The sequence below is a fragment of the Scyliorhinus torazame genome, chromosome 16 (genome assembly GCF_047496885.1).
Source record: "Scyliorhinus torazame isolate Kashiwa2021f chromosome 16, sScyTor2.1, whole genome shotgun sequence".
Classification (NCBI taxonomy): Eukaryota; Metazoa; Chordata; class Chondrichthyes; order Carcharhiniformes; family Scyliorhinidae; genus Scyliorhinus; species Scyliorhinus torazame.
In genome coordinates, this window is record NC_092722.1 from 131,886,629 (window position 1) to 131,910,437 (window position 23,809).

General features: G+C 41.7%; 1 protein-coding gene across 7 annotated transcripts in view; it reads left to right on the plus strand.

Annotated features, from left to right (window-relative positions):
* ide (insulin-degrading enzyme) overlaps positions 1-23,809 on the plus strand; it is a 233,845-nt gene that overhangs the window by 75,393 nt on the left and 134,643 nt on the right. For all 7 annotated transcript variants that reach the window (XM_072479084.1, XM_072479086.1, XM_072479085.1 and 4 more), the window contains exons 8-14: positions 1,090-1,182; positions 2,025-2,116; positions 3,848-3,928; positions 9,209-9,312; positions 15,891-15,993; positions 17,278-17,400; positions 20,221-20,303. In XM_072479084.1, coding sequence (XP_072335185.1) covers positions 1,090-1,182; positions 2,025-2,116; positions 3,848-3,928; positions 9,209-9,312; positions 15,891-15,993; positions 17,278-17,400; positions 20,221-20,303 — 679 coding nt within the window. The remainder of the gene's footprint in view (positions 1-1,089; positions 1,183-2,024; positions 2,117-3,847; positions 3,929-9,208; positions 9,313-15,890; positions 15,994-17,277; positions 17,401-20,220; positions 20,304-23,809) is intronic.

Genomic DNA, 23,809 nt, shown 5'->3' on the forward strand with positions numbered 1-23,809 from the left:
GGGTCCAAGCTCTAGCCAGGTGGTACCAGGTTAGAACCACGCCGGTAGGACTCGGCGGGAGTTCGGCCCGTCGCCTGCGGGGAATCGCCACGGGGGCCTATTTGAGCGACCGGCGCCGCGGCGGGTGCGATTGCCGCCGAATCGGTGTCCCGGCATGGCGGGAATTTCCAGCGCCCCCAGCGATTCTCCAACCCGGCTATATAATCCCCCCCCCCCCCCCCCCCCCCATATGTTCAATGACCAGTAATGCCATTTAGCATCAATGGTCATGTGAGGGAATCAAATTTACTCTAATAATAACATATCTTTCCCTTTTGCAAGGAGACACCTGGCTCCATTCCAATACCTCCTAGTTTAATGTGACTGCTTTTACAAATTGGATTATTCCGATATTAGACATTGAGGTAGCGGGAAACTGCAGATTGTCCAAGCAAAATTCAGAAATTTGACTACAATAATCTCCCAAGTCTGATTTTCTATTCATAGTTTAAATATCTTTTTTTGATCTGGTTGCACTCCACTGCCTTCCCTCCTTCTCATTCTTTCTCTCTTTACAGCTAAAAAGGGCATACCAATTTCATGGTGATGAATGCCTGTTCCTATTTGGCCACTAGTTTGTGCACAAGGAGAATTTGGTGACTTGCCCGTTTACTTTCCTTGGCAAGGTCAAGAGCCAATCATGTACCAGTGCACAATTCATACCTGTTGTTCTGTCATATACAGCATATTAATGGATTGGCACGCTGAACTACCACGGTCTGTTGTGTAATATTTTACAGTGCATTAATACACAGTGCATACTATAGTGTTTCAGTACATTATGCTGTGGCATTGTCATGTTGCATAACATGATACTTTGTAGTAGTGCATCAACATTCTCTTCTGTAACGTTGCCTTGCACAATGCAGTGTAGCGGTGCATCACTTTGTTGCCCTAAAACACAATTTTGTTAACTCTCTCCAATGAAGTGTGAAATGTTAGCATTTCAGTTCTTTTCTCAAAATATCCAATACTGTTTTATTATGGTGACTCGAGAATCACGTAGATTTTCAGGGAAAAGATTTGATGGCTTTCTGTGTTACTTTCCAGGTTGGGTAAACACTCTTGTTGGAGGGCAAAAAGAAGGAGCTAAAGGTTTTATGTTTTTCATTATTAATGTGGATCTCACTGAGGAAGGGCTTGGTAAGTACATTATGTATTTTAGAAGCAACTGATTCTATGTTATTTAAACTTTTATTATGCGAGAGTTTATGAATAAACTTTCTGTTTACGCTTGAGTAATGCCTATCAAAAGTGCAGTAAAATGTGATATTCCAGACTTATTTTAAATCTAGAAAAATTAAATCTCTTCCTAGGCAGGGATGCCTTTGAAGTACAGTTGACATCAAACTTGGCAAAAAAAAAAAGTTACATTTTTTTATTTTCCAATTAAGGGGCAATTTAGCATTGCCAATCCACCTACCCTGCACATCTTTGGGTTGTTGTGGTGAGACTCACGCAGATAACGAGGAGAATGTGCAAGCTCCACACAGACAGTGACTAGGGGATGGGATCGAACCCGGGGTCCTTGACGCTGTGAGGCAGCAGTGCTAGCCACTGTGACACCGCGCTACCCTAAACCTGGCAAAAATTAAGTTTAAAGTTGCATTTGATGAGAGCTGTACCCCAAAGTTTGCATTTTTTTAAAGAAACTTGCTCAAGTATTTATTGGTTTGCAAGGCATAAATGTAGAGTTTATAGGAACTGATACGGTTATGACAGGAATTATTTTTAGCTAGCAGATAATGACAGAATGGGTGTATTTGGGTCTTGCAGTGCAGTCGTGATTTATTTGAATAGGTGATATTTGGGGAGACGGTGATGCAGCGGTAATGTCACTGGACTAATAATCCAGAGGCCCGGATTAATGCTCTGGGAATGTGGGTTCAATTAATAAAATCTGGAACACGCAAAGCTATGGTGACCATGAAACTTGCATTGATCATGTCACTTTGTCTTTTCTTTTCATATCATTATTTATGCAGTGCATGTTGATGATATAATTCTGCACATGTTCCAGTATATTATTAAACTACGTACAGAAGGACCGCAAGAGTGGGTTTTCCAGGAGTGCAAGGTAATGAACAAAATCTGACTAGTTCATTGATCTGTTTTGCAAATCAGATAACTCTGCAGCAAGTAACCAGAGGGAAAAGACAAGATGCTCAATAATCAACTTGATAAACAAAATTATTTACTAAATATTGATCAGAGATTGTATTCTGCTACCCTTTGAACTGCCAATACCTCAGAGTATGTGGACGGGATTCTCCCAAAGAGAGTCTAAGTGCCGACGCCGGAGTAAAAACCGGTGTGTTTTACTCCGGCATCGGCGCCCGTTCCGTTCCCAGACCCCATTCTGGGGCTGGCAGGAGCGTGGCGCGATTTGCCTCGGTGCAGCGTCGGAGACCCAGCGCCGCGTAAAAGACGTGCGCCTTGGGTCCCGCGCATGAGCAGTTGGGCAGGCGCCAACTAGCGCATGCACAGTGGCCATCCTCCCCCAGGCCGCCCCGCACAAAAATGGCGCAGGGATATAACATTGCTGGCGGAGGAAAGGGGCCAGCCGACAGAGGCCGGACTGCCGATCGGTGGGCCCCGATCGGGGCAGACCCCATTGGAGCCCCCCTGGTAAGGGAGGGCCCCCCCCCCCCCCCCGAGCGTTCCTGTTTAGTTCCCACCAGCAGCAACCAGGGGTGAACGGTGCCGGCAGGACTCTGTCGTGTCGGAGCGGCCGCTCAGCCCATCCGGGCCGGAGAATCGGCGGCCCTGCCGATGCCAGTGCTGCGCCAAACGCGCCGGCACAAACGACGCTGATTCGCCGCACCTCGGAGAACCGCGCTGGCATCGTGGCGCGGCTGTTCCGCTTTTCCGGCCCGATGCGGGGCTCTGAGAAACGCCCCCCCCAAAACTGGTACCACTAATAAGATTTGATAATAGGTTTGACACTTTAATTAGTTAGTTTACTCCGCGAATTATGTAGAAGAGAGCTATTGCAGATGCAGACTTTAAGGTTGATTAGGGATTGTATTTATTCATGAAAAAGATTGTTTTAAAACTATGAATTAACTCGATTAGGGATTGTATTCATGAAAAATTGATTTTTAAAAAGTTCTTTTCCCAGAAATAAAATGCACTTTGCTGAACAGTAAGCAGTGTTCACTAGAATTTGGCAAGATAGCATTACATTATTCAACTCCTCAGATCATTTTCCTTTATAACGATGTATATGTTTATAAACAAAAGCAATTTGAGGCTAGCTTGAGGTAATTTTGAATTGATATAATTTGTTTTGTCATTCCCCTCCCTGCCTCTCGTTCTTTCTGTGAAGGTATTGACTCTTGCTGAAGGTTCTGAGGGTGCTAAATGTCCTGGTTACGAGTGACCATTCTTTGTATGAGGTTAGGTAGTGAGTGTTGACAGAGTATTCTATTTTGGGGGCAGTGCATCCAAGATTGATGTCGGGTCATGCATTTTCCAGCTGGACCCAGTGGATTTCCAGCACGATTTGAAAACCATAATATGAAACCAGCTGCTGCACCATCCATCACTCCACCTGATATCTGATAACTTGGCACAGATCTGGGCCTTTCAACTTTTTTGGGCAGTCATTTACACAATGCATTTATCAACTGCACATAACAGTCAAGTGTAGCCTCGCATGCAAATCACTAACATTTTTCTATTGTTCACAGTTTATTTTCTGATATTTGAACTTGGGGGCCCTGACAATTTGTTTCGATAATTTGAAGCTAAACTTTAGTTCCTCCAGCAGCTGACTATTAATAGCTTTTTATTGTTAAAAATTTAGGATTTGAATGCTATGGCATTTAGGTTCAAAGATAAAGAACGACCACGTGGCTACACTTCAAAAAATGCTGGCTTGTTACATGTATGTAAAAAAAAATCCTTGTTTGCTATATTTATTTCTCTTTAAATGTTATTCCTTTAGTTAACAAGATTCTCTGCAATACTTTAAAAAAACTATTGTTTTGAGATTAGCCAATGTTATTATTATGTTGCTTTCAGCAAGTGTAATAATGAATGACGATGTCAAAATAAAGGAAGGAAGGGACTAGGGAAAAGGGGAAATACTTAAGTGACTCCCATGATCTCTGCTTTTAAATCTATTTTCGCTAGCAGGTGATGGCTTTGATGTTGAATAAGTATGGATGTCCCCTTGCTGTCCCTATTTGAGATCATTTTTGTTCTGTCTGACACTTGGAGGTCACAGCTGAACACATTTTTGCTGGTACTGATTTACAAAACAGCCTGTAGAAATTAGGTGGAACAGATAGTGTTTTGGGAGTAAATACGTTAATTTCAAAGTAATACTACTCCCAAAGTAACAGTTTATCATTGATTTCGACTGTTCTTTGGCTCTGTATTGTGTATAGAACAAAATAGGTATTGTTACTGTCAGAAACTAAATTATTGTAATCACAATGGCTCAGGATAACAAAAGAGCTCTTTTAAATTGTAAAGATATGTTGCCCAGTCCACACACCTGTATCCAAGTAGAGATTGTGACAAACTCTTATGGGAGCTTTGAAGAGTTCTGTCAGTAATACATGTTAAACGTTTTAGTTGCTGTGATATGAAGAGTCTAAAGTTCTGTTCCTTTTTCACAAACACCCATTTATTTCATTCCAACAGCCTTTGCACAAAACTCTAACAAGACATCACCTGACAGAGGCCACCTGAAGCCCCTTTACATATGTGTCAATTAATGGATACTTAACATAAATGAGACAACTAATTGCAATGTCTCTTAACCCATTACTTAACAGTCTCCCCTTCCTTGGAGAACAAAAAAATTAGGTGAAAACAATTTCAAGAAACTCAAAAACGCACACATGATTACCCCCCCCTTTTTTTTTTTTTGTTTTACGAGAAAGAAAAAAAACAGTGACAGAAACAAGCACCCATCATTAACAATATCCATACGTTTCTGTGAACTCGCCCCTCTTTTCGTAAAACAGTCTGACAGTTGATATCTCCTGTCGACCCATTTAATTTTTGTTATTTCCCCTCTGTCCAACATCTGCTTCAAACTTGCGATGTCTACTGTAACCTCTTTTCATTGACACGTTTTGTAGAGTGCACATTTTCCCACAGGGATTTATTGTCAATGTGACAGTCAATAGGTATATTACCCTAATCCCCAAATTTCTGTCAATATCATACTTGTTAAAAGGCCATATCCACTGCCTCTACAGGGCTTAACGTCTCAGCAGCCAAAGTGCTTTTTACCACTCTCCTTATTTTCTTTGTTTCCCACACAAGCAGGCAACATTTACCATTGTTCCCTAAAAGGAAAATTATAAAACCTCCTGCGCTTGAAACCCCATCACATAAATTTGCGTAGGACGCATCACTATAAACTGAGTTTCAAGTGCCTACGGTCACCTAAAACCGGGAACTTCAAAACACACTCCTGCATTTTTAGTTTGGCCAATGCTTTATTTGCTCTTATTATGTCTTCCACTTTGGGATCATTCATTTTTGTACTCCACTCTAAGACATCAAAACTCACGTCCGGTCTAGTCTGTCTACCTAACCAGTTCAGTTGCCCAATTAAACTTCGCAGTTGCTCTTTTTCTATCTTTGAACCCATTGCCTCTTTTTGTGAAACTCGGCCACGACTAATTGCTATTGGGCTGATGCTTTCCAAATAAGATTGCTGACGTAAAGTTGCCCCGAACTTAGTCTGTCCAATTTCCAGTCCAATATATTTAAATGCACCGGTAGCCTGACTTCCAACCCTGAATTCTTTCCTCAAACCAGAGATTACAATAGCTTCAAAATCACTCGTCCTACCCAACAAAAAATCATCGACATGCATCATAAAAATGCCAGAAAGGTTTCCTTTATAGTGCTAGTAAAACATTGCAGGGTCTGCTTTCAACTGCAACAGCCTAACTTTAACAAAACTGACCTTACCGAAAAATACCAGACTCTGGATGCATCATTTAATCCATATACACATTTGTTCAACTTCCCAGAGTACCCCATCTGTGTTAGCTGCTTCTTTAGGAGGACGGAGAAAAATGTCTCTCTGCAGCTGATGCCCCTGCAAAAAGGAAGCTTTTAGATCTATAGATTTGCATTTCCATGCCTTTGTGGCTAATAGAGCCAAGAAGATCTTTAAAATGACCTTTCCTGCTGTAGGTGAATCTACCCTTAAACCCTGATCGTCTAAGTTTGCTTCAAATCCCCTTGCCACGAGCCTGGCCTTTGCCTTCTAAGTTCCATCCGGAAGAACCTTTTCCGTGCAAATCCATCTGTGGGATAGAGCTCTTTGTCCCCTATCCGGTACTTCCGTGTATACCCCAAATTCACTCCAACTATGCAATTCTTGCTGTTTAGCTTCTTTGATAACTTTTTCATCTAATTTATTTGAAGCCACCAAAATCTCACGTTCATGTGGGCTTCTACTCCTATTAGTATTCGTAGTCTTACTCATGTTCCGAGATCTTGATAAACTACGTCCCCTCTCCCGCCTGGTATCTCGTTCTGTACTGCTACTGCTTGATCTTTCCCTTCTGCTGTGGGATGTCCTTTCAATAGTTCTCAACCTTTTCCTGCGGACCTGTTCACTATCTGATGTACTGTCTGAACTGGCACTGCGTTTCTGTGCCCTCCATTTTTGAACTTCGTTTTCCCAATCCATTGTCTTGGCTCCTTCCCCTGAATGCTGTACATTCAACCAATGTTTATACTTTCCAGTGGCCTTCCCTGCTCTACTAATAACAGTTGCATCCTTCCATTGACTGGACCCTTCTGGCAAGTATGTCACTTTTGGCAGTTGCCCTTTCGGAAAAATGGCCTGTTCTGATTCATCAGAAGTGTTGTGTTCCTCCACAGAAACCCTGTCTATATCAGTTAATTGGTCCTCATTGTTCTGTAACACATGCTGTACCAGATGACTCTGGTTCCTCGTCATGTCTGTCTGCTCTGTCTAAATTTGAAAATTTGTAATCTGTACCCATTATCCTTGATGAATGTACCCTAACAGTTTGATTACCATGTTGCAAAATACTTGTTTTGCCATCTACGCCTATGATCTTCCTTGGGCCTTTCCATTCATTAGAATTGTCTCTCTTATAGTATACCATGCCTCCTTGCTGAAAAACGGCATCTGATGGCCGTACGTTATGTCTTAAATCTCTGCGAATTCTTTCAGAGACTTCTGCTTCCAAAAAAGCTTTTCTACTGCTATGTAATGCATTAAATGTTCAGCAAAACCAGAGCCAATTGTAGTCCCCTCCCAAGCTGGAGGCTGGTCATCCAAAATGGACGGAATTTTAGGATTTCTACCAAACACTAATTGATAAGGACTATAGCCCCCAACCATCTGCAATGAATTCTTTGCATGTACTGCCCATGCTAAAGCTGAAATTAGCCTGCAATTTGGTTGATCTGCCAAAATTTTCCGAAGCATGTCATCGATGACAGCATGATTTCTTTCACAGACACCAGTACTAAATGGGCTTTCTGCAGCCATATTCATATAGTCTGCCAAATTCCATTATATGGTCTTCCATGGAGATGTCCTCCATTTTCCAGAACTTATCAAAATCCGACCATGCTTCAGACGCACTTAACAAGTCATCTTTCTTATAAATCTTCTCCATATAATGTAATAAAGTCTCCAGACCTTCTTCTGAGTCTAACTCTTCCAATTCCAGCTCAGAAAGCACTTTGTTTCGGATTTTACTGCCATATGGTAGCGAAAGAGCCAATGTCATACCTTGTTTTCTCTTTCCCAAAGCAGTTACCTTAGTCCACATAACTACTGCACTTCTCCATTGGTCGTACGATTCCCTTTCAGAAAATAAGGGAGGATAGTCCTATCCAGCCATCTTTATCCTCGGTTCAGCCATATATCTCTTTTTTTTCTTCTTTTCTCACTCACTCCTTGGTTTGATCTGGAAAAGTTGTATCTTTCAACCCTTCTCATTTACACAGCAACCGTCCTCTGCTACCAATTGTTAGACTTTTTAGTTGCTGTGATATGAAGAGTCTAAAGTTCTGTTCCTTTTTCACAAACACCCATTTATTTCCTTCTAACAGCCTTTGCACAAAACTCTAACTAGACATCACCTGACAGAGGCCACCTGAAGCCCCTTTACATATCAGTGTCAATTAATGGATACTTAAATGAGACAACTAATTGCAATGTCTCTTAACCCATTACTTAACAATACATCCCAACAAGGTTCATAGTGACTGATTTGGTTGGATAATGGATAGGAAATAAAATTAGAAAAGGTAAAGCTAAAGTTTTTAAATATAGTGATCTTGCAGTGGTCACCTGTTTCAAAATGTGATGTAATGTGAATGATGTGATCCATATGTGTGCTCAAAGGATTTCTCATTTTGGTCTTGCCAAGGGGGCTATAGAGCTTCCTCGAGCTTCCGACTGCAAGAGATTGCAATTTATGAATGCTGATTGGGCAGTGCCTAGCCATGCTTATGTATCTATTCCCTAGTTGGGCAGCAGGCAGGATATAGTTCACAAGATGGTTGACGGCAAAAGATCTGTTATCTTGTTCAAATTTCTGTGCTCACAATTGAACACGAGTATCAAATATGATTGAGTAAATTGTTCCCATGATACCAACTGCAAATTGTCAGCATGCCATGTGTAGCTTAACAAAGGCAGCTGTGGAAGTACTTCTATTAAAGCTGTTGTATAAAGGGGCTGGTTTAGCACAGGGCTAAATAGCTGGCTTTTAAAGCAGACCAAGGCAAGCCAGCAGCACGGTTCAATTCCCGTACCAGCCTCCCCGAACAGGTGCCAGAATAGGGGCTTTTCACAGTAACTTCATTTGAAGCCTATTTGTGACAATAAGCAATTTTCTTTTTTTTTTTTCATTTTGTGCTGATGTTGCCCAGTGTATGGTCTGTCATTTGTTGAATAACCCACTTCAATTTAGAATTTTCTTTTAAAGGAAACGTATAAGCACTGTCGGGAGATTGTTAAAAGTTAAATTATTTGCATGGGGTTCTGAAGTTTTTACCAGTATTTCAGATTGCACTCTGAAAATTTGTCACCGTTAGTTTTGTAAACTAACTCACTGTCTTTGAAGATAAGTGTATGCAATCCATGATCAATTATATTGTTCACTCTTGCTGTATTGTCATATCCTTTCTTTTAATCTACCAGTACTATCCCATTCATGAAGTGCTTGCAGCGGAATATCTGCTGGAAGAGTTTAGGGCTGACTTAATTCAAATGGTGCTGGAGAAACTGAGACCAGAAACTGTGCGGTAAGTTACTGTTGTATTATTAGTGCCTGCAAGTGTGAAAAAAATAATGAATCCTATATTGTGCTACTGATGTTTTGAAGTTAATAATCATTTACTGGTGGTTACAAATATTACTTAAAGGCAAATGAACAGTGATAGCAATTCTTGATATTTTCACTTGCCCATAGACTTTTTACTTCCTTTTATACATGTACATGTCAGCCAACCATCCCAAATACAGTGTCCTTTACAGGATATATGGAGTTTGTGAATAAGACCAGCAACATTGTGTATTCTAAGAAATCGATTGTACAATTGTTACTGAGCAGCACAGAATCTGAACTAAAAGTGTCCGTGGGAATATTAAATTCATTGTCAATGTCAGAAAGAAAAAGATTGAAATTTTAATAAATATATATTTTTTTGTAAACTGAAGAAATACACCATTATTGTAATAAAAGTCTGTGTACAACAGTTGTTTAGTAATACCTTGCTGAGTTTGGTACATATCGGGTAAGAATAGGAACTTGGATGTTTAGTGTGAACTTGGATGTTCAGTGTAAGGTGATGTCATTTCTCTCCCAGATTTTGGAAGTTCAGGGCACCATGAATAGTGTCTTCGGGATTTCCTCATTTAACTACACGTGTGGTTGTCAAACGGTGCGGTCAGTTTCAGCCAATAGGTCACCAAAACTTGCGCTAATTCCTTCTGTGTTTTGTCACTACGTAAAACTCTTGCACTGAAATCCACGGCAAAAAATTGTTAACTTTCCCTGAGGCTGTTTTTTAAAAAAAAAATATGAACTTCAGAATTAGCCTTCACTTCTGTGGCAGAAGATGCATGTTGTCATAATTTTAATTTATTGCAAGAAAGCTTCCATAAGACACTGATGTTGGGGTAGTGCAGTGGTTAGCACTGCTGCCTCTCGGCACCGAGGGCCCGGATCTGATCCTGGCCCCGGGTCACTGTCCGTGTGGAGCTTGCGCATTTTCCCAGTGTTTGTGTGGGCCTTACCCGCACAACCCAAGGATGTACAGGGTAAGTGGATTTGTTGCCGATTTCTCTTTACTATGTTCTTTACTCTGGCTCTGTTCCAATTAGGGCAATCAGTGAATTTGCCTTCTTTCTATATTGTCTATGTCCGAATGCTTAGAGTCGCCAGGTATCGAATGATACCACCACAAGTTTCAACCGGCTATTGATCAAAGAGCCAAACGCTAGTTAATTAGTTAGTTCAGGGCAAGGATACTTTATTTACATACAATCAGTCATGCAACATAAACACTACTAGTCAACTATACCTATTACTAAGACAACCTGTACTTGACTTCGGACATCCAGTTTAGGTCAGGAAACAGTGGCCGCTGTTCAATTCTGGATCTCTTGGGTTCGAAGGGGTAACTGCTGCTCAGCTGGGCTCATCCGTCTGGGCATTGAACTCAAACTTGCTTCTGGTGTTGCTGTGATTGGCGATGACCGTGCCCGGGGTACCAAGGCCAAAAGAGTGCGAGCATATGGCGAACTCTTCCTTTATACTTGGGGGCTTTCGCGCTCTTTTGGGCGGTCCTTCAATTTGGGCCTCACTAATTGGGTGATCCCTGATCACTCCGTTCGATTCCTTAGCCAATAAGTGGGTGGGGATCTGGATGACTGGGCGTGTCTCAAGTGGTCATTGACCCTGTTGTTTGTGTTTCCCTTGGACTGGGAGTGGCGCCGAAATGTCTGAGACTGTCCCGGTAGCTGGAGTACCAGTCCTTTTTGTGTTGGGGGAGATGGGCCATCACCTGCTAATCGGCCTGATTAACATGCTAATGGGATGGGGTTTCGATACCGTCTGGACTTTGCTGACAGATATGCATTTCAGGCTCAGAACCTGCCTGACTCTTGGCTTGTCAATTTTACCCATCAGTCTTTGCAAGTTGCTCTGTGCTTAGTTGGAAGTGGCCATGTCCGATGGCTACAGATTGCCACACTTAATTGCCCCTTAATTGGACAAATTTAAAAAAGCACACTGATGTTTCCAAATTAATATGACCTGCTGGCCTTTCAGACAGATGCTAATTGAAATAAAGGTTGAAATTAACACCTGATGCAATGATGAGCGAAACTGCAAGCTTCTTTGCTTTCTTGCCTGTACATCCTAAAGCATTTTTATTAAAACTTGCATTTTTAGTAATTTTGAGGCAGTTGGCTTGTGATTTTTAGTTTCAAAAATGAGTATAATTAGATGACTGATTAATATGCTGTTAGGTGATTGGTTAATATGCCAACATGTTGTACCATGAAAAGATAGCATGTAGATTTAAGTTTCAGTATAATCTGAAGTTCTCGATCTAGGGAAGGACCTGGTATATCCTCAGTGTTTCCCTTTGGGATCGGGGAGAAATCCACCTGATACAACACAAGTTAAAACTTTATTTTCCAAAACCTTGCCCTGCAGTGAAGATGGGTCATACTAAAAAAAAAAGTTGGTTTGAGAGAACCTGCAACTGAAAGTAGTCCTGTTCATACCTAGGGCACTTGTTGCAGATTTTTGGAAATGTTTAAAGATCTAAACTTAAAAACATGGCCAGCACAATTTGAATAAAGCTTTCGCAAAGAGCGACACTATACAATAATAAAGCTACCAAGAAACTAGAGCCATTAAGTTGAAGGCTGGGGTATAACATGGTAAATGTTCAGGAGGAAAGGGCTGAATTACCATTGACTATGTGACCAGGGTAGCAATAGGTTCGGGAGAAAATTTGTCTGATTTTGTCTACCCATTTTACCACCCCTAGCTGTAGGCAATAAAACATCACGATGATACAAATAAACATCAATTGGGAAAGTCTGGGTAAGAAGGAGAAAACAGAGTAAAAGTCTTTCAACAAACTATGAAGATTTTATAAGAGAGGGAAATGGACCCTGCTGGTGACAGCTCTATGCCGCATATCAGGAGTTTTAGACCGAGATCTTTAAGTATTGCAGGGTACAGTAATGGAGTCCATTTTGTCACTAACCTGAGCAGAGAATGTCTTGAAGTGTCCTGGTCTATCTGTAGACGTTCATGCTGACATAATTATACTTGTCACCAAAAGACTGAAATGCAACTGTAAAGAAGCCCAGCCTAAACACGATGGCACAAATAATACAACTTTCATCAGACGCCCTAAAAGAAAGTAGAAAAAGTTACAATCCTGTGTTCGATTTTTTGATTATCTCTTTTTGTGAATGGCTCTTGTGGGGGTATTTGGTTGTCTGATTTACTTTTTTAGAAAATAATCTTTTGAGCTTATTCACATTGTCTGCTCTAATTTTCATTGTGATCCTTCAACGTGTGTGAACACAACATAGACATGACCGGTCAAACTGAGTAACCTTGCTACTGGGCTTAGCGACTAATCGGTTTTATGCAGCCTCTGCATGACAGAATCATGAAATAGTTACTGCACAGAAGGATGCCATTCCGCCCATGTCCATGCCAGCTCTCTAAGAGCAACCCATCTAGTCCCATCCCCCGACTTTTCCCTGTAGTCCTGCAATTTCTTTCTCTTCCGATGAAGAGCCCTGAGTGAACTTGCCTCCTCCATGTTTGAGGTAGTGCGTTCCAGAACCTAATCATTTACTGCAGAAAGATTTTTCCTCCTGTGTCATTGCTTTTTTTGTCAAATACCTTAAATCAGTGCCCTCTGTTCATGACCATTCGAAATGAACAGTTTCTTCCCATCTACTCTGTTCAGATCATTCATGCAACTCTATCTAATCTCCTCTTAAGCTCCCTGAAGGAGAACAGCCCAGGTTCTCCACTCTATGTAACTGAAGTTTCTCATTGCTGGAACCATTCTCGTGAATCTTGTTGCAACCTCACTAATAATGCCTTCACAGTTCCTAGTGTAGTGCTCAGAATTAGATAAGAGTCCAAAGCGGTTTTATACCAGTTCTTCATAACTTTCTTGCTTTTGTACTCATTTATAAAGCCCATATTTTTAAATGATAAATTTAGAGTACCCGATTTTTTTTTTCCAATTAAGGGGCAATTTAGCGTGGCCAATTCACCTACCCTGACATCTTTTTGGATTGTGGTGATGAGACCCACGCAGACACTGGGAGAATGTGCAAACTCCACATGTACAGTGGGCCGGGATCAAACCCGGGTCCTCAGCGCCGTGAGGCAGCAGTGCTAATCACTGTGCTGCCCATAAAGCCCATTTTAACCGCTTACTCAACCTCTTGCCACCAGCAATGATTTGTACTGTAGGTGCTCCTGTACCTCTTTAGAATTGTACTTATTATTTTATATTACCTCTTGTACTTCCTATCGAATGTACCTATTCATATATATCTGCATTAAATTTAATCTGTCACTTGTCTGCCTATTCCAGCAGCCTATGTATGTCCTTTTGGAAGTCTTTCATTATCTTCTTCACAGATCAGCATCTTTCCAATTTTTGTATAATCTGCAAATTTTTAAATTGTGCTGTGTATCCCAAATGTGGGTCATCAAGGAAATTATGGATCCCAACATCATTCCCTGTGGAACCCCTCCAGTTTGAAAAGCAATCGTCCACCACTACTTTTGTTTCCTGTCTCTTAATAACTTTTGTATCCTTGCTGCCACTGTCCCTTTTTTATTTATTTATTTAGTTATTTATTCCCCCTCTTATTCCATGGGCTTCAACTTTGCTGACAAGCCTGTTTGTGAGCCTTTATCAAATGATTATGTATATCGAAGGGTTTGGGTTTATTGTCACGTGTACAGAAGTACAGTGAAGTATTGTTCTGCGTACAGTCAAGACAGATCATTCCATACATGAAAAACATAGGACATACGATAGGACTATGTCTAGAATTCTTTCTTGACACAGAGACCGTGATTCAAAAATCACAATCTCTAATATCCACTACTTTAGTCCTTTATTTCATGGTTCATCTGCGGGAACTGTCCTCCAAGTTTTAACTCACTTCTTCAGAAGCATGGTTGTATCTGATATGCTATAACATTTAATCCCTGTTATTCTTTATAATATATATGTCATCCCTCAACAAAATTAATTGCCTGTTCAGCTTCTACATGTACATCAATTGCACCTTATTTTTAACTCCAACCCTAATTTTAATGACTGGAATTAATTTTCTGAGGGAATGTAAACTTGGCGTTAGACTAAAAATATCTAAAGTAATTTTTACATTTAGGTTCTCGGTCTACCTTTTTATCTCTCACCCTTTAATCCCACCTGTGTTTTGCAATCTTTATTTCATTTGCTATAAATCATTTATATTTTCGATTTTATACTTTCTGATTTAGACTCTTGTCCCAGCAAGGATCATTCAATCTTATTGGTTAAAAGATCTTGCTGTTGTTCGCTCCTCTTGAACAAGCTACAGTGTAGAAGTAATCATGCTGGAGATGGGGAAATCTCTGCTAACAAGCCCACAAAACTCTGTGGACAACTGTCAGTGAGGTGAATGATGAGCACCTTTGCCACTAAGAACAAACTCCACGCTGTTGTTGTGGTTGCGGTGGGTAGTTCGAGTGTAAGATTCACCAGATAGGTAATTGGACCTTTTTTAGAAATTCAGCAGGACATGTGAACTGATCTAGATTGAATTGGATAATAGACAAGTTTTGACTATCTTCATTAGGCGCCTGGATTCTTTGCATCACTGGTATGCTTATCTAATCAAATTATTTTTATTACAGAGAACATTTTTTATAGCTTGCACGCAGTACTACTGACAAATAAAATATGCTGAAAATTAGTTTCTCCGACTTCATTGTACCCCTGCCCCAGCTATATTCAAAACCAAAATTGAAGCAGAGGGATCATGTAAATGTGAATTCTAAAACTAAATATGGCAGTTGTTTGTGAACTACAGTGCAGGCATTTAATATCATGAAAATTCCCCCCACCCTCCAGCATTCACCATTTTCATGTAATGTAAATGTCACCACAGTCCCAGGGCACCATAGGCTGGCTGCTCTCCCCATTCAGAGTTGACTGGTGGTGATTTGACCTGAGTGTCACCACACCTCAGGCGAGAGGGGCAATTTTGAGAAGGCAGGGTCTTTGTGAACTGAACCCGTGCTGTTGGTGTTGCTCCGCATCACTAACCAGCCGTCCAGCCAACCGTGCTAACCGACCCCCAATCCACCATTTTCATACAGGACCTAATAGAAGCATGAATTACAGTAAGCCAGTCATATTGTAATTTGGTTGGACTTTCACCTCTAATAAAGTCACCATAGTCCTAGATGACCATAGGCTTCTTTCCCCTTTGAGAGGTTGACCAGTAGTGATTTAACCTGAGGATCACCACACCTCGGGTGAAGGGCAAGGCCAAGAAGGTGGGCCTTCTTGAATAATCTCCGCCGGTGTGGGAATTGAACTGCTGCTGGCCTTGCTCTGCATCACAAACCAGCTGTCTAGCAAACTGAGCTAAACCAGCCCCCATTCCACCTCTAATACTTGCTCCAAGTTTGCACAGTGACCAAGTAGTTAACATTACAGATATAAATCACAAACCTACAATTACAGACTCACAGACTATGTTGCATCTGTGTCAATGGCATTGGTCACTAATTACTTAATTTCAATTGTGTTTCTCCCCCTGACAGTGTGGCAGTGGTTTCTAAATCATTTGAAGGGAAAACTGACCTAACAGAGAAATGGTACGGCACACAGTACAAACAGGAAGCTATTGGTGCTGATGTCCTTGAGGTGGGTAACTTACCTACCCTCGTCAAGATAATGTTAATTATTTTAGTTGAAATCCAATTCCTTTTGGTTTCTCTCTGTGCACGCAATGCTGTTTGAAACCTGCTGATTTCTGTTGCACATTTTGCACTTGACAATGTTTGCACATAGATGTACAAAAAATAGTTATGGAATTGGAAAACTGTATCCCAAGGTATCTTGCATTTAGAATATTAGCTGTGCAATAAACTGATTAACTTGAGAATTAGAAATAATGAATTTATATGTCCCTTTAGGTGGAAGAAATCAAAATGCTAAATGCTGCCTTTATTTTCTATCTAATGCAGCCCTTCATATCTTAACAAACGTTGCTGAACAGCTAGACCACTTTTAAAATAATCCCAAGCATAAAAGCCGGCAATTTAATGTACAATTTTGAAATCCTAGAGATCTATTTAATGAGGTTTGGATGTGATGCACACTAAACCCATTGTTGTGTGGTTGCAGTTTTGTTTTTGTAATGAGGATGGAGCTGTTTAATTTTTCCTGATGGAATTCTTGAATACGCAACTTGCATTTGTAGACTGCTTTTTAAATATAGAATTTCATAAACCACTTTGAGGACAAGTTGGTGGCAAGAATAGACGAGAGGACTGCAGAACTATTGGTGGTACAGGCTTGTGATTGGTCTTTTCCTTTTTGTTTTCTGTGCTCACACAGTTGAGAACATTGTGAGAAATAGGGAAACAAATTTTGGAACTAATATTTTCAAAATGTATCCTTTCATGGGATGTGGGTACCGCTGGCAAGGCCAGCATTTGTTGCCCATCCCTAATTTATCTTGAATTTAGTGTCTTGCTTGGCCATTTTCAAGGACAGTTAACTATCAACCACATTGCCCTTGTTATGGGGTTGGAGTCTCAAATAGGCAAGTGTTTATGTGGTATATGAATCCTATGGCTTCAGAACAATATTACTCTTAAATCAAATCCAATTTGGAGGAAAATAATTACCGTATCGGGTTTTATGATATACCCAACAAAATCTACTGCAAAGCCATGATTTATATCATGCTAATTTCTTACACATGATGCATGTTCTTTGCATTGCTTTAACACTGCCATATGTCATACAAACAAAGAGCAGGAGTGGTCCATTCAGTCCTTTGAGCTTGCCCCATCATTTAATAAGATTATGGCTGATCTGATAGTAACCCCACATTTAAAGAGGAAAGAATGCTTTACCACAGAAGGAATAAATATTAGTTCATGTTGTTTGCAGTAAAGAAGCTTCTCTTTATTCTTACAGAAGTGGCAGAATGCAGACCAAAATGGAAAGTTCAAACTGCCAGTGAAGAATGAGTTCATTCCTACAAATTTTGAGATTTTACCTTTGGAAAATGATGCTCTATCATTTCCAACTCTTATTAAGGTAAATAATTCTGGACCTAGAATTGTGCACGCGAGTTGAAAAATGCTTGTGCTACTATTTATAGAAATTTATTCCGCTAATAATTAGGTTTATTTATTTTAATCTTGCTGCTGAACAAGGTGACACACATTGCTGTTTGCTGTTTATTTCATTGTTCACCCTACCAAAGGAAAAGTATTAACACCATGGTTAAATAAAAAATTATTCAATAAAATTAACACCTTTTTTTTATGCAGCAGACAGACTTGAGGGTACGTTTTAAAAACGTTAAAATCTGATAGCCCAAAGTACCACATGCTCACTGGTTTCGTCCACACACTCCTTGTGCTTGCATAGCAACCGGACCCAATCCACAAACCCCTGTCGAACTGAACCACCCCAGCACCTGAAACGAATTGTAATCACATTAGGTAACCTCTGTACATTCGCCTTCCTTTCTGAAAACCCATCTGATCCTCCCTGATCAACCTCGGCACATAGTCCTCAATCCGCAATGCAAGCACCTTCGCTAAAAGCTTGGTATCGACATTCAGTATCGATATCTGGCGATACGACCCACACGGCACTGGGTCCTTGTACTTTTTTAGAATCATGGAGATGGAAGACTGATAAGGTGGGGGGGGGGGGGGGGGAGGAGTTTCCCCCCCCCCCCCCCCCCCCCTCCCTCACTCCATTATACGCCTTCGCCAGCAGTGGTCCAGCTCTGCCCAAAACGTTTTATATAAAACAATTGGTTGTGGGGCCCAGGGCCTTCCCCACCTGCATCACCCCAATGCCATCCCTCATCGACCAGCCTTGCCCTTTCCTCCTGATCCACCCTCTCCTTAAGTACCCAAATTAAAATAACCCCCCCCCCCCTCCCCCCAACTACATCCTTGAGTGCCTCCCACAATGTGGTGGTTTTGATCTCTCCTGTATCATTCACCTCCACATAACCCTGTATGCCAGTGCCACATTTAACCTCCACTGCGTCCATTGGGCCTCTCCCTAAACCACCCGCAAATCAACCCAATGCGTGCATAGTCAGAAACCACGATCGCTGAATACCCCGAGTTGGCCACCAGTTCCAACTGCAGCCTGTCCATTACAAAAAAGTCGACAAGTGAATACACCCGGTGCACATGGGAGAAGTATGACAACTCCTTTGCCCTCGGCCTTCCAAACCTCCACGGGTCCATGTGCTGCATCAACACCCTCAGCTCCCCAGCCACTGCCAGTGCAGACCCCCCCCCCCCCCCCCCCCCCGGATCGGCCACCATACCCCTCCCCCCCCCCCCCCCCCCCACCTCAAAGGCACCATCTTATTGATCAACACTGCCACTCCCCTTGTCTTCATATCCAGCCCCAAGTGGACCCCCCAACCACCAACAAACAAAGAAGAACAAAAGGCACACTCCCCATCGCCGCTCTCTTGTTGAAACACCCCCCAAACATTCTATCATAAACATAAAGCTCCTCTCTAAAGTTCAGTGCTCTCACACTCCTCTCCTCTCAGTCCATGGTGCCTCTTCAAGTCTACCGCCTCCTCTGGTGAGTCAAAATAAAACTCCTGCTTCTGATGAGTCACCCAGAAACGGGCAGGGTACAAAACCCCAAACTCTACTCCCTTCTTGAAGAGGGCAGCCTTTATCCGGTTCAACTCGGCTCGCCTCTTCGACAACTTCGCACCCAGGTCTTTGTAGACCGATAGCTCACTCCCTTCCCAGGTGCACCTCCTGGTCTGCCTCACCCATTCCTTGTCCAAGGAAAGGTGCAGCCACACCATCGCCTTCAGCGGCTCCCCCACCTGCGGCGGCCTCCTCAGCGCCCTGTGTGCCCGATCCACCTCGAGGCACCGGTCAAAGGCCCTCTTCCCCCAGCAACTGCCCCAGCACCCGTGTCACATTCTTGGCAGCCTCCGCTCCCTCGGTGCCCTCAGGCATCCCAACTATCTTCAAATTTCTGTCGTCTGGAGTGATTCTCCAGGCCCTTCTTCTGGCTGTCCGCAACCATTCCAAACCACCAGCGAGGCCATCTGCTCCTCTTGCTCCTCCACCTTCTGTATCGCCAGGCCCTGAGCCTTCAATTTCTGCCCTATTTCCTCAATCGCTGCTCTGGGCAGCTCCACCACCGTAACCTTCCTTTGCTGCTGGAATTTATTATTTAAAAATTCCACCAGCTGCTCCATCGACCATTGGGCAGGCAGTGCAGCCTCCTTGCACTCTGCCATCTTAACCTGTGGCGCACCACAAAAACTGTCCTGCACCAGCTGCGCTCTCATTCTTGTGGCATTCCTTATCCTCTGATCCATACATCAATCTCACCAGAGTATTACCTTCCCTTTGCACTCACACACCTTTTTTACTCAAAAAGCTTCCCCATGCGGGTGGGGAAGGACCAACAAAATCCACCTTTAGCGGGAGTCACCAAATGTGCGACCACTCACTCCATGGCCACCACCTGATGTCCTGGTGATTTAATTCCTGAAGCAAACATGCCTAAAGCTAGATATAGTATTCCAACTATGACCCAGTTGATGCGTGGAAAATATTTAGTATTTGCATTGAACAAAGCTACAGGATATTTGTATGTCTGTCAACATGATTGAACAATAGCCAGTTTTATCTAAAGGTGACTTTTCCATGTTCTTAACAGTGAGAGGAACGATTAATTGCTTATGTGATCATATTTTCATTTGGCATTCCAGCTTTAATGGTATTCCTGTTGAGATATTTTGCCAGATTAGTTCATAAATCAGAAGCAAGGATTCTTAATTTTTAAAGAATAAAATTGCCAGGCAATGTTTGAAAGAGCTTCTGATTGGGTATCATATTCTTACAGGACACTGCCATGAGCAAACTGTGGTTCAAACAAGACGACAGATTCTTTCTCCCAAAAACGTGCATGAATTTTGAGTTTTTCAGGTATGTTCCTCAAATGGTGATGAATTCTAACTGTGGGAGCAATAATGCTATGTATCTAACCTATCAATAATTGAAAACTATTATTGTCCAAATTAAGTAACATTTACTAGGTATTTATCTTAAGGGTCTGCTTGGCTCATTTTGTAGCACCATAGCCTGTTGAGCCATGAGATTGTGGCTTTAGTCCACATGTTTAGACACGTACTCCAGTGCAGCGCTGAAAGATTGGTGTGATACGTGGAAGATATTTTCCATTTATCCATTCAAATAATACTGATTTTTTTTTTTTTTTGTACAATTCTATCCTTCACTGAAAAATAGGTTAGTGGTCAGCTGCAAAGAACAAAATGTGGTGCTGCCAAAAAAGAAGAGGAAGTAACTGGCTTAAAAATGCATGGAACTTTATAAATCACAGATGTGTAATGATAGAAAATGGTTGGCACATTAGTTTGTAGAAACAGAATCCGGTCGTACCATGTCACTGCTAAGCATTCGGACATTTGTAAGGCTGGAGGGAGTCAGATAGGGAGGGACAGGCCAAGAAGATAGTTGAAAATAAGGACAAGAATTTAGTTTGTGGCTTTCATGGGTTGGAAATCGTATGTAGATCAGTGAGAACAAGGGTAATGGGTGGCTGAGCCAGGCTGTGGGTTCGGATATAGGCAGCAGAACTTTGTGAGCTGAAGTTAGTGGAATGTGGACAAAGAAGGTTGGCAAGGAGAGTATTGGAATCTAGTCTGGAATATCAAAAGGAGCGATGAAGGTTTCTGCATGTCGGGTAAAGGGGCAGAGATGGGCAGTGTTCGACATAGAAGTAAGAGTAAGAGATTGCTCTGGAGAAGATGATATGTCAAAAGCTTAGCTGAAGATCTAATAGGATGTTAAAGATGTGAACTATCTAGTTCAGCCTGGGACAGTGATTGGGGTGTGGGTGGAATTAGTGAGGGACCAGAATGACATGGGGTTTGCTTTTAATGTTTAATTGGTGGCAGTTCTAGCTTATCCAGGGACTGGATGTTGCATAAGCAGTTTTGACGAGTCATAGGCAGTGAAGGGATCAGGAGAGGCGGTGGTGAACTTAGAGCTGGACGTCATTAACCACACATGGAACCTGACCATATGGTTTTAGATGCTGGGCCATAACGTCCAAGTTCCAGGGTGTTGTATTTGGGAGGTACCTTAAAGAAGTGTCCCGAGGTAACGTTTTCACAGCAATTGCCTGGGAAGTGTAGACGATAAATCTGTTCCTTTGTGCATGTGTTGTTGACTTCAGAATTTGATTGAAATAGGGTGATGGTAGTGATATGGTACTGAGTTGCACTGTGCACAAGTTGATGATCAAAAATAAAGGAAATACAGACTTTTGTTTATATAGCACCTTTCTCTAGTTCTGGATATTCCAAATGGTGTGCAGCAGTACTTACCATGCAAGAAGCCGAACACATTGGAGAAAGAAAAAGGTTTCTACTGCTTCTGAGGTTTGATCCATTGTATTAAAAAGTACAGAAAAACGAGTGAAGTATTGATAGAGACTTAAAATATAAATGGGGCTTTTCGATACAGTACCTATTGAATATCTGTTCACATTTAGAGTAAATAAGTTTGGCGTGTACATTTCCATTTTTATGCATGATTCTGTAATATTCATTCCTACAAAACAATATTTTTTCTATAAGTGTGAAGTACTTGATCACACTTTGGATAGTGACACAGTTAAGTAGTTTTGGAAGTTTAGAACAACGGTCAGTGCTTCATTTGTTTGGGGCCCATTGTCTCGAGGCTTGAACTAACAATGTGGAACACCGTAAGGTGTCTATGAATTGAGCTATGATTTTCACGGAGCTGAACAGGTTTGCTTTTCCTGAAAGATGTAGTGAAGCAATCTGATTGTGAAAAGGTTAATCGATCTATACGGTTGTGGTTTTTTCTGTCCACTTGCTTGATTCTTTGCATGGCTTTCCCTTTTTGGGGGAGATAGAAACTGGCAGACATGGGGTTGGATTCTCTGCTTCCCCCAGCTGCGTGTTTTTCAGTGGTACGCTGTTTGTTGTTGCTTGTCAATGGGATTTCCCACTGATGCCACGCAACCGGGAAACCGATGTGCGGGGGTGCGCTGCCAACCGGAACAGAGAATCACATCGGCCAGAACATTTCGGCCATGGACTTTTGAGACAGTTGCACCTGCCTTCTGCAGTTTGCTTGTTCCATAGAATGATTTTCTTGCCATTAGTGCACATTTCATGATGTAGCAGAAAACCAACTAACTCTTGAAACAAATTGTAAGCTTATTTTTGCAGTATTGTTTGTAGTTACTGGTATTGCATCTAGAAATTGATCTGAAAAATCCTAATTGCTTGAAGTTAATAACCAAATGAATACAGAAACTAAAGCAAGCATTGCACAGTTCTTTTTCGTTAAATTAATGTAAAACATATCTTCCTGAGCAATACAACTGGCTTTTTTGCATTCATTCATGTGTTAAAATCCAACTGGAAGCTGACACTTTAACCTCAGCTATTTTAAAATATTTTAAATGGATTTTCATGGCACAAAAGGGAGAAAGATAAACACTGCTAGCATATTCAGCCTTTCTTTGCAAAGAAATTATGTCAGCAACTGCAGCATTCAGAAGAAATTGCACATTATACCTCCCAATCTTCAGATGAGGCTTTACATTGACTTTGCTTTTTGTAAAGCATATTTAAAAAAATATATATATTTTATTCAAGATTTTTGGCCAAACATAACGGTACGTAGTGTTTCTTTTACACAACAATAAAGCAATATAAATAACAGTGGCCAGTTTTAAACAAATAAATAAATAATATATAAACAAAAACAAAACTGAATGGCAACTGCCTTGTCCAAAATAAATACTCTCCAAAAATACAATCCAACAATCCAATATACAATTACCTATAACAAATACATATACAATAACATCCCTGAGAGTCTGTCCGATTCCTCCCCCCCTCCCCCCTGGGTTGCTGCTGTTGTCTACTTCTTTGCTGCTGTTGTCTACTTCTTTTCCATTCCCTCTATCTTTCTGTGAGGTAATCGACGAACAGTTGCCACCGCCTGGTGAACCCCTGAGCCGAACCCCTTAACACGAACTTAATCCGTTCTAACTTTATAAACCCTGCCATGTCGTTTATCCAGGTCTCCACACCCGGGGGTTTGGCTTCCTTCCACATTAACAATATCCTGCGCCGGGCTACTAGGGACGCAAAGGCCAAAACATCAGCCTCTCTCGCCTCCTGCACTCCCAGCTCTTCTGCAACCCCAAATATAGCCAACCCCCAGCTTGGTTCGACCCGGACCCCCACCACCTTCGAAAGCACCTTTGCCACCCCCACCCAGAACCCCTGTAGTGCCGGGCATGACCAGAACATGTGGGTGTGATTCGCCGGGCCCCTCGAGCATCTCTCACACCTATCCTCTACCCCAAAAAATTTACTAAGCCGTGTTCCGGTCATATGTGCCCTGTGTAACACGTTAAATTGTAT